Source organism: Ovis aries, chromosome 8, assembly GCF_016772045.2.
Source record: "Ovis aries strain OAR_USU_Benz2616 breed Rambouillet chromosome 8, ARS-UI_Ramb_v3.0, whole genome shotgun sequence".
In the NCBI taxonomy this organism is placed as follows: domain Eukaryota; kingdom Metazoa; phylum Chordata; class Mammalia; order Artiodactyla; family Bovidae; genus Ovis; species Ovis aries.
This window is the reverse complement of record NC_056061.1, coordinates 2,876,641-2,888,371: the sequence shown is the minus strand read 5'-3', so window position 1 is coordinate 2,888,371 and position 11,731 is coordinate 2,876,641. Positions and strand designations below refer to the sequence as shown.

The 11,731-nt window shown below is 43.3% G+C and overlaps 1 protein-coding gene across 1 annotated transcript in view; it reads left to right on the top strand.

Moving 5' to 3' along the window:
- Positions 1 to 11,258: 11,258 nt before the first annotated feature.
- The window catches only part of IMPG1 (interphotoreceptor matrix proteoglycan 1), a 131,892-nt gene continuing 131,419 nt past the window's right edge, over positions 11,259 to 11,731 (top strand). The window contains 1 exon segment of the mRNA XM_027972730.3: positions 11,259 to 11,535. Coding sequence (XP_027828531.2) covers positions 11,259 to 11,535 — 277 coding nt within the window.

Sequence of the window (11,731 nt, the reverse complement as noted above, 5' to 3'; positions counted from 1 at the left end):
GCTTCCAGAGCTTCAGAGAGGACAATGGCGTGGCATCCACCAGCTGCATCACTGATAACCACTGTGCATGCTGACACTCAGGGGCTTCCCATGTGGCTCAGTTGGTAAAGAATACGCCTGCAATACAGGAATCTTGGGTTAGATCTCTGCGTCTGGAAGATCCTCTCAAGTAGGAAATGGCAACCCACTCCAGTGTTCTTGCCTGGAAACTTCCATTGACAGAGGATCCCGGTGAGCTACAGTCCATGGAATCGCAAAGAGTCGCATACAACTGAACTACTGAGCACATGTTTATTCCCTTCATTTTCCCCTTAAAAAAAAAAATCACTGGAATTGCCCTTAATCCCTATGGTTCTTTTTTCTATCATTTACTCCAACACACTTGCACTGGGCTGTCACGGTGGAAGTTCAGGAGGAACTGCGCGTTAAATGGGAAAGCAGAAGGTAGGAGCTTTAGCGAGCTCTACTTGATCACGCAGAAGACAGTGTGCTTAAAATCCATGCTATTTTCTGGAACAGCATTGAAGGTGTTCAGTACCTCTGCGTAATTTTTGAGGCATGTTCAGGTATGTTAAGCATGACGTACGTTTAGTTGCCCTTAATCTTTGAAGAAAAACAATTTCAAGTGGGTAATTGAGCATTTCCTCTAATGGAGGAGGAGGACTGGGATATAACAGATCACAAGCAAGCTGAGCGTTTGCAGAAAGGCCACAACTGCATACTCTTTTTTGTTAAGGTCTGTCTGGAAAGCACATGTGAAATTAAATTATTATTCTTTAAGACTTCCAGTCATTGATTTGGTCCTGGGGTGTTATCTACTTTTCTCTCTGTGGAGTCCTGTTCTTCAAATGGAGATTTTTATTCTGTAGGATTCCGGTAACTTACATCTCCACTCCTGGTAATTCATTCATTAGGCATTGAAACGCTTTCCCTTAGGAAAACATAATGGGTTCACTAAGTGCTTTTACCAGCCCAGCCACTTACTCTCATAACAGTGATGCCACAAACACCCCATTCTCCTCTTCCTACAGTCTATTACTGTCACTATGCATGTGCGGTAATCCTAGATTATAAACCTGCAAGCTTAGATGGTGAGAAAATATTTCTCCACAAAAGAGTGTCTGGTCTGAACAGGTTAGTAAAGATCCACGTGAATACATAACCTAGAGAGAAGCAGATTCAAGGGCACGGCTAAGCCCTGAAATGGAAAACTTGTAAGCAATCTGTGTGTGTGTGTGTGTGTGTGTGTGTGTGTGTGTGTGTGTCTACTAAATTGTGCCCAACTCTTTGTGACCTCCCCTCCATGGACTCTACCCTGCCAGGCTCTTCTGTCCATGGGGACTCTCCAGGTAAGAATAGTTGAATAGGTTGCCATGCCTTCCTCCAAGGGATCTTCCCGACCCGAGGATTGAACCCACATCTCCGGCATGCCCTGCATTGACAGGCAGATTCGTTACCACTGAGCCACCTGGGAATCCTAAGCAATCTATGACCAGCAGCCAACTTTGGTACATGAAGGAAAAAAATAAACTCTTCAGTGATGTGATAGGGAGATGGTTTCTGGGATGCCAGTCAGTATCAAAGAACCAACCTACAGTCTAGAGAGGAAAAGATACTTTTGACTAAAGGGCTAGCCTTCACATGAACTAGTGGGCATGTTTAGATGGTGCCCAGGCAATCTAATTTTGACATGATAAGTGAAGGGTCAAAAGCCCAGTATTTCAGAGCAGCCTCTCCACCCCAGCCACTTTGACTTTTTCTTTGGGTAATATAGTGTTGGAATTCAGCATTTGAATCTAATAGTTGTTTCATTGACTTCCCTTTCTGTACATTTAGACATTTCCAAACTTGTCTTTGCTACCCTGGGTGGTGCAATCTGGGTCAGCCCCAGGACTGAGTGTCTCAGTTCAGTTCAGTTTACTCGCTCAGTCGTGTCCGACTCTTTGTGACCCCATGGACCACAGCACGCCAGGCCTCCCTGTCCATCGCGACTTCCGGAGTCTACCCAAACTTATGTCCATTGAGTCGGTGATGCCATCCAACCATCTCATCCTCTGTCATCCTCTTCTCTGCCTGCCCTCAATCTTTCCCAGCATCAGGGTCTTTTCCAATGAGTCAGCTCTTCACATAAGGTAGCCAAAGTACTGGAGTTTCAGCTCCAACATCAGTCCTTTCAATGAACACCCAGGACTGATCTCCATTAGGATGGACTGGTTGGATCTCCTTGCAGTCCAAGGGACTCCCAAGAGTCTTCTCCAACACCACAGTTCAAAAGCATCAATTCTTCGGCGCTCAGCTTTCTTTACAGTCCAACTCTCACATCCATACATGACTACTGGAAAAACCATAGCTTTGACTACACAGAGTTTGTTGGCAAAGTAATGTCTCTGCTTTTTAATATGCTGTCTAGGTTGGTCATAACTTTCCTTCCAAGGAGTAAGCATCTTTTAACTTCATGGCTGCAGTCACCATCTGCAGTGATTTTGGAGCCAAAAAAATAATAATAAAGTCAGCCACTGTGTCCACTGTTTCCCCTTCTATATGCCATTAAGTGATGGGACTGGATGTCATGATCTTAGTTTTCTGAATGTTGAGCTTTAAGCCAACTTTTTCACTCTCCTCTTTCACTTTCATCAAGAGGCTCTTTAGTTCTTCTTTGCTTTCTGCCATAAGGGTGGTGTCATCTGCATATCTGAGGTTATTGATATTTCTCCCGGCAATCTTGATTCCAGCTTGTGCTTCATCCAACCTAGCGTTTCTCATGATGTACTCTGTATATATGTTAAATAAGCAGGATGACAATATACAGCCTTGACGTACTCCTTTTCCTATTTCGAATCAGTCTGTTGTTCCATGTCCAGTTTTAACTGTTGCTTCCTGGCCTGCATACAGATTTCTCAAGAGTAGGTCAGGTGGTCTGGTATTCCCATCTCTTTCAGAATTTCTCACAGTTTATAGTGATCCACACAGTCAAAGGCTTTGGCATAGTCAAGAAAGCAGAAATAGATGTTTTTCAGGAACTTTCTTGCTTTTTCGATGATCCAGTGGATGTTGGCAGTTTGATCTCTGGTTCCTCTGCCTTTTCTAAAACCAGCTTGAACATCAGGAAGTTCATGGTTCACGTATTGCTTCCTAGCATGTGAGATGAGTGCAATTGTGCAGTAGTTTGAGCATTCTTTGGCATTGCCTTTCTTTGGGATTGGAATGAAAATTGACCTTTTCCAGTCCTGCGGCCACTGCTGAGTTTCCCACATGTGCTGGCATATTGAGTGCAGCACTTTCACAGCATCATCTTTTATGATTTGAAACAGCTCAACTGAAATTCGATGACCTCCCCTAGCTTTGTTTGTAGTGATGCTTCCTAAGGCCCACTTGACTTCACATTCCAGGATGTCTGGCTCTAAAGAAACATAATTTAATCCCCAACTTAAAACTTTGGTGTCATGTCAACCACCTTCTTCAGTCTGCTGAAAGATGCCTCCTGTGGACTGATGGTCCTCCTTCCCACCACCTAAATATTTCCCATCTGGCAGGCCTTTCAGGAGTACCTCCCAGCTCAGTGGGAGTCCATCTCAGCATATAAAGTCTCAACCCTTCCTCAAATGGTCTGCTTTTCTGCAAAATCACAACCCTCACCATCACCTTCATCAACAAAAGTCAGTGCTCGACAGGTACAATCCCAAAGTCAAAGAACTGATTATTTCACTATCCAATGGTCCGCTTTCATTATATTATGTGTTGCATAGCGCCACCTTCTGGTGCAGTAACGCAATAACATGTTGAATACAGCAGGCTCTATGAGCATGTTAGGGCTTCTTCTCTGATAGCTCAGCTGGTAAAGCATTCATCAGCAATGCAGACGACCCCAGTTCGATCCCTGGGTCAGGAAGATTCCCTAGAGAAGAGATAGGCTACCCACTCCAGTATTCTTGGGCTTCCCTGCTATCTCAGGGAAGAATGAACCTGCAATGTGGGAGACTTGGTCTCCATCCCAGGGTTGGGAAGATCTCCTGGAGAAGGGAATGGCTATCCACTCCAGTATTCTTGCCTGGAGAATTCCATGGACAGAGGAGCCTGGCAGGCTACAGCGCATGGGGTCACAAAGAGTCAGACACAACTGAGCAATTTTTGCCTTCCCTTTTTCACTTATGAGCACATTGCAAACAAAAACTTTTTAAATAAAAAAGTAAAAAGAAAGAAAGGGAAAAGAGGAGGGAAATGTCGATAGCTTTGCACGTGACATCACAGGAACCCTCCCTTATTCATGTGGAACGTTGCTTTTGTCAGGAAAGGAAGTAAAAACAGATCTTTCAAAGAGTTTTGCTGAAAGCACAAGTAGAAAAATGGAGGGAAAGTGATATTAAGAAAGAATCTTCTAAGTAGAAGGAGAAAATAATAGAATCTCTACAGGCTAAAAAGAATGATCCAGTAGAAAGAGAAAAAAATCATCCAGTAGGTGAACAAGGAGCATTTCTGGAAGAATGTCCTTGAGACGTGAAAAGTCTGGGATCCAGAGCTTTAGTAAATGAACTGGCCTTGGACAGGAGCACAGACCAGTCATCAGACACAGAAGAGAAAGTGTGAGTATTTGAGGGCAGACGCAGCCAGTGAGCTGATGCAGTGCTAGAAATCCAAAAAGTTATCTTCTGGCTCCTCCTGCTCTCAAAAAAAAATGTGAAGCAAGGTCATCAGCTGAGACTGAGAATTGGCAAGAAGTGCGGGAAACCTGAGATAAGTTGTGCATAGTTCTCCGAGAGAGAAACTCAATGGACCAGAGAAATGTAGTGTGATATTATTTAAGGATCATAAATTTAAAGTGAGTCCTAATGGTTGTTTTTCTCCAGCCAAGTTCAGCTACAAGGGTGCAAGTGAGGAGAAGGCAAAGAGCAGGGTTTAACCCTGGCTATGGTTTTGCCTATCAAGTACAATAATTGGGGGGGTAAGAGAGTGGAGGGCTTGTCCTCCTAAAGAGCCAGGAATATTAATTTCCTTTCCTATTACACTCAGGTTTTTAATGACTCAGTTTCCTGTTGTTTGTTTACTCTTGGATAAATTGAAAGATTCTGGGGATGATGATTTTACTAAATTATAATTTGTGTATAAGCCATCTCCTTTCTGTTCTTTGGTTTTCTTTCACAAAGAAATTTTTTGTTTGTCTTTTCACTTAGGATATTATCTTTAATAAGATGACTGTATCCAAAACCTCTGATATTTAACACTGTGGAAAGGAGAAGATGTTTCAAAGGAAGATTGCAATAGTGTATGATGACAGGACATATGAAGCTATTTTTCATAGTCTAACGGTTTATAAAACAAATTAACTCATGCCCATACGTAAAAGACTCACTATTTCTATAGGAATTTTTCACTAGTTCTCTTAATGGCTATGTATTGCATATCTGTTGTGTACAAAACACTGTACTAGGCAACCACTGAGGTGACCTGGGGAGAGGATAGGATTATAACACACAGGAATTTGCAGTCTAAAAGTTCTAGGTATTTGCAAATCCAAAGGTATTTGCAGTCTAAAATCATTTACTTACAACAAATTATTGTGCAAGGCAGGACAAAGCAAGCACTACACACAAGGTCTATGAGAGTTGTTCACCTAATTCACCTTTACCTACCACGGTGGGCCTGAAACCCAGTAGAAACCTAGTGGATACAGTAAATGTAAAAAAGATCTGAGCCAGGCTAGAGGGGCTGGAGGAACCAACACAGGAATTCTGCAAGTGAGATCTGAGAAAAGAGAGGAGGAGAGCCGGGCCTTGAAGGAAAAATAGGAGCCCAACAGAAAAAGGGGGAAGAAAAGAGCCCTTTTCTACGAAGACAAGCCTGAGATGTACAAGCAGCATGGAAGCGCAGGGATGCATGGGGCAGGGGCAGTCTAGTTGCAGACCGCGAGGCAGTACCGTGCAAGAGCCTCAGCAAGGAAGGGCGATAGCGGCGCGAAAAATCCGTGATCTATCTGATGAGTTTTTATTGAGCACTTAACACTGTGCCCAACTCCGTAGCTCTTCTAATACCACAGAAACCCTGTAAGATAGCCACCAAGTCTCCATTTTACAGGTGAGAAAATTCAGACAAAGAGGTCAATTTTATACCTCTCATACAGCTGGCCAGTCGCAGAGCCACGGCCACGGGCACCGCTTGTACTATTAATTAAAACATTTTGAATAGTGGAGGGATGTGGTTTGCATTGCTGCTACATTTTCCCTTCACAAATAATGGACATATTCAAGTTAAATTTAAAAGTTAAGCGCCATGAATATTAGCTGTTACTCCTCCCTGGCGGCTCAGCGGTAAAGAATCCGCCTGCGACGAAGGAGACACAGGTCTGATCCCTGGGTTGGGAAGATCCCCTGGAGAAGGGAATGGCCACCCACTCCAGTATCCTTGCCTGGGAAATCCCACGGACAGAGGAGCCTGGCGGGCTACAGTCCCTGGTTGCAAGAGTCCCACACCATTTAGCAACTAAATCACCACCACCACCTCTGTACTTAGAAGCTCTGAATAGTCAAGTATATTAACTTCCACTTTTCTTCATTCAATGATATGACTATTTCCCAAAACTACTGGCTTATGGATTGTTTTCTTTATGATTAATCTACAATATAATATAGCTCAACTGCATTGACTGTTATCCAAATGCATATTTAACTAAATTTTTCTAATACTATGAAAAATATAGTTTTTTTTTAATGAAATCACTTTGTCTCTCTCTTTGTAACTTTGAACTTTATCCAGAGACAGTTGTTAATGACAGCCAATTCATCATCATACAGGTTATACTTATGTTTTATCTCTATCTTACAGAAATATTTTCTGCCTCAAAAAATTTTCCAATCTATTAAATGCACTCCCTTTTTATAGCAAGTCTTTCAACTCTCAATTCATTCTCATTAAACTTTTACCCCATACCTTCCAAATGCTTATATAAACTAAAACTATCAACTCATAAAAATGTATCCAGAGAATCAGAGTTCAGTTCAACATCAACATTACAATTTATGCAACACTGGAGGACAGCATCTACTGTGAACTAATTATTTTACCCAAGAGTGCTTTCCTTAGCTCTAATAAATATCAGCTCTTTTTACCTCCTCTAAATTTGTAACATTCCGTGTTTCAATTCTTTACATATATTTTGTTTTTATTTGAAATCCTTGGGAAAGAGACAAGCTTCAACCATGTAGCCTGTCTGGTAAATATTCTTGAAGCCAGGTAAACTTAAGCTTCTTTTCTCAAAAATCTTGCCCACATTTTCTCTAGAGATGACAGGGGATGGGGGCACCCTGCTCAAATGAGAGTATTATCATAGTGGGTCCCCTGTGGTTGGCTTCATGTGATCTGCAGAAACACAGAAGCCTGGGGAATCTGATGCTTAGGTGACGCAAGAAAGCAAAGAAAGGTAGAGGATGTTTACCCTGAAGTAAAAAATTGCCTAATATAAAGAAAATACAAGGAGCTGCTTGCAGAATCATCTGTAAGTTGGTCTTTGCTAGACCAGAGGGCAGAAGTAGAACTAACGTGTGGATGCCTTTGGAAAAGAATTTTCAGCTCAAAGGAAAGAATTACCTAAGTAGACATTCAAAAATGGAACTCGGCGTTTCCTTGAGGAGGGAGGCAGCCGTTTGCAGAGTGCCTGCATTAGGTCTCCTCCCACAAGGAGATCTGAAAAGCCGGGTGACTGTATTATTTATTTTCCAAGTAGGGACACATTTGAGAATGAAAGGACAGCAGCAAGAAATCAGGAGACCCAAAGCCCACCAAGTCCCACACCCTCCTAGTTCACCTCATTGTTGACCACTAGCATTGTGGACTTACGGACACATGGAGGTTTGTGAAAGATCAGCCCTGATAGGGAAAGGGAATAGCTCAGATCCCATGCGAATGCAGGGAAACAGGGAAATCTGTGACTTTCTCTTCTCTCCTTCTGTTCCCACTACTGATAAAATGAAGTCCAAAGTCATAGATCTAGCAGGATCTGTGAGCGAGCCTGGTTATCAGCAAAGTGTTAAGATCCAAAGGGATCTGATTGGGAAAAATTCCAGGATGGGGGCATTGTTCCCAGAGCCAGGATGGAAATACTATTCCCAAACCAAGCCATTCAGACGGTTCTACCAGCGCATAGCAAGCAAGTAAGAACAGACCAACTCCAAAGGACCAAAGACTTTGGAGGTGGCTCAGGCGAGAGCAATACCAGCCTAAGAGTAGGGCCCCACCCTGCAGTCAGGCGCTGCGGCAAGGACAGGGAGTGCAGGAGTGTGGGAACATGAGCTCCCCGAGTGGGGTCTGTGCTCACCACGCCAGAGAGGCTTAGAATCATCCAATAACGCACATTTTTTTTCTCTTCCATTCTTCGTGACGGTTGAAATACGATTACAAAACTTTGTGAATGTTGAAAAGTTTATTAAAAATTAACATTCCTAAACTAAAATTCCCATCTTACCAACTGCAGTGGCCACTCGTGGCTGTGTATTCAGCTTCTAGAATCCCCCTCGGGCAGCTTTTGCCCTGACTTGGAATGGGCACCTTCCACTCTGCAGTGCAGCCCACCTGACAGAGGGAAGGCTGACCCCCACCTCCAGTTAGAAGGAGCCACTCAGGATCATCCCAGTTCCCTGCCTGGGGCCACTCAGCTCAAGCTAACAGCGCCAGCGTATCCCCATTGGCAGCTGGTATTCAAAGCACGTGGCATGTATCCGCCAGTCTGTAGGGAAAGGCTATTTTTCAACATGAACAGGGCAAGCGCATTTAATTTGGTGGAAGCTGGCCTACAAATAAAGTCCCACGTGAGGGGATGGAGCAGAGAAAGTGAGAGAGTAGTAGAAAGGCAATCGGTTTCACTGCCCCAGGCAGTTCATACCTTTTAGCTTTCTTTCATATGCAGTAATAACTTACTTATTGCTTAAGCCAGTGTGAAGAGGGTTCTCCTGACTCTTCAGCTGAAGGTCTCCTTACAGATCCACAAAACAGTGGTTCCCAAACCTGAACATCTTGGAATCACCTGGAGACCTTCAGAAGCTGCTGATCCCTGTGTTCCAATCAGAGATTTCACTCCATTGCTCTGGTGCATGCCTGGGTGAGCAGACGAGTCTCTAAGAATGGGTCACTCCCCACGACTGGCAGTGTCCTCTGAGCCTCCTCAATATGGCAGAGAATGAGTTCCTACCCAGACTCCGTCAGCCCACCCACCCCACCCCTAGTGAAGGAGGGGTTTGTATGCTTTGCGGCAAGGTTTGAGTTGCTCTGCAGCTACATGCTTACATTTCTGCTTGATCCCCTCATCTGGACCATATTTCAGAAGCTAAGGGGTGGAGTGCCTTCTTTAGTAAAATGACAGCATCAGTCTTTGTAATCCACATGCTGGTGGTCTCCAGGGGCCGGAGTAAGTGGTCCCAGGTCATCAGTAATTCACCTCTGAAACAGTAGACTGGCTAAAAGGAAGGAGGTGGAACGGGAGGGGAGGACTGGAGATGTGACCACACTGTTAACATGCTCTGACAGCTCTGGACCCCAGAACCCAACTGGGTGGTAAACAGAGATATAAAATAGTATCTGCTTCGTCTATAAAGAGGGGTTTCCCCAGGGGCTCAAAGAATCTGCCTGCAGTGCAGGAGGTATGGGGGACATGGGTTTGATCCCTGGGTTGGCAAGATACCCTGGAGGAGGGCATGGCAACCCACTCCAGTATTCTTGCCTGGAGAATCCCATGGACAGAGGAGCCCAGTGGACTGTCATCCATAGGATCACAAAGAGCCTGAAAGAGTGAAGTGACTTAGCATGCATACACATCCATACAGTAGAGCTTTTGTGACAGTGATAGGAAATGATACATATGGAAGAAAACTCAAAATGAAATAGTGCTCTGTGCATGTAAGGTATTTTTATGAGAGGCCCACAAAGTTACAAATGAAATCCAGACCTCACCCTACCAGACACCGTGGTGGGGCCCAGATGAATGGCTCCGGGAGTTTAATCATCTGCCAACACCCTCTCTTTGGCCTGTCCTCCACCCCTTCTCTCATCATCTTTCGTAAAATATCAAGCGTGCTCTGTGAATGAAATTCTAACGCCTCAAATCTCTTTCAGCCACACCGCCACCCCCAGAGCCCTGCCCACACAGAAATCCTAGGGCTGCCACTAATGGGCAGGGAGGTTGTTTGGTTGCATTTTTTTTCCCCTCGGTTTTTAGAAGCACTCCACTTCCTCATCAAGAGCACACCTCTGGGCACCACAATGCTATATCATTCCCTACTTGAATTATAATGTCTATCAAAAGAGGCATCTCTCGGGAGGCTTGAGTGCTAAGTGGGGAGTGATTTTTAGAGAGATGTGTGGGAAATCATTTCAATATTTGGCAGTTCCTAAAGGCAAGATGATTCGAGACTTTTTTAAAAAATACACTTGATCGGCTCATTCTGCTATTCCCTGATTTCTGAAAATGCTTTATCATTGGAATTTGACATTTGCATTAAAATAAAACTTCCATAAGCCGCAGGATCAGTTTTTAGTTTTCTCTGTTCACTTATCATATGCTTCACCTATAACACACGAATGTATATGTTCACCAGGAAATCAATCTTTTTTAAAATCGAAAAAGATTTTTTTTAAATCATTAATTTACAGTGCTTCAGGTATATAGCAAAGTGATCCCGTTATGCACATATATATATTCTTTTTCAGATTTTTTTCCATTATAGGTTATTATAAGATATTAAATATAGCTCCCTATGTTATATAGTGGGCTTCCCTGGTGGCTCAGATAGTAAAGAATCCACCTACAATGCAGGAGACCTGAGTTCAATCCCTGAGTTGGGAAGATTCCCCTGGAGGAGGGCATGACAACCCGCTCCAGTGTTCCTGCCTGGAGAATTCCCATGGACAAAGGAGCCTGGCAGGCTAGAGTCCATGGGGTTACAAAGAGTCAGACATGACTGAGCGACTAAGCACACGTTATATGGTAGACCTTGTTGTTTATCTATTTTATATGTAATAGTGTGTATCTGTTAATCCCAGGTTCCCTATTTATCCCTCCCCCCTCCTTTCCCCTTTGGTAACCATAAACTTGTTTCCTATGTCTGTGAGTCTGTTTCTGTTTTGTAAATAAATTCATCTGTATCATCTTCTTAGATTCCACACACAAGCAGTATCATATGCTGTTTGTCTCTGACTTACCTCACTTAGTCTGATCATGTCTAGGTCCATCCATGTTGGTGCAAATAGCGCTATTTTATTTTATTTTATTTTATTTTATGGCTGAGTACTATTACCAGGAAATCAATCTTTCTTTTACAGATCTCTCCATTAAATTATACGGTTCTGAAATTAAAGACATAGATAATGCCCCAAGAATTGAAGCAACCAAAAATACCGCAAAAACGTACAAAGTGTCAACCATGAGACGAATATTCGATTTGGCAAAGCATCGAACCAAAAGATCAGCATTTTTCCCAACTGGGGTTAAAGTCTGTCCGCAGGAATCCATGGAACAGATTTTAGCCAGTCTTCAAGCTTATTATAGATTGAGAGGTAAGGAAAGAGATGTAGCCTGTTCAGACTTCCCCTCTTTTTGTCTCTTCTCTTTCATCCATACTTAGGTTGTCTTCAGCCCAGGACTTCCAGTTTCTGCTTCAGTCACAAGAGTTATACAAAATAGCCAACTGAACTGAAAGTTGTGACTAATAAACCTTTGAAACTATGGTAGATCTGTGTTTGTATGTCTTAA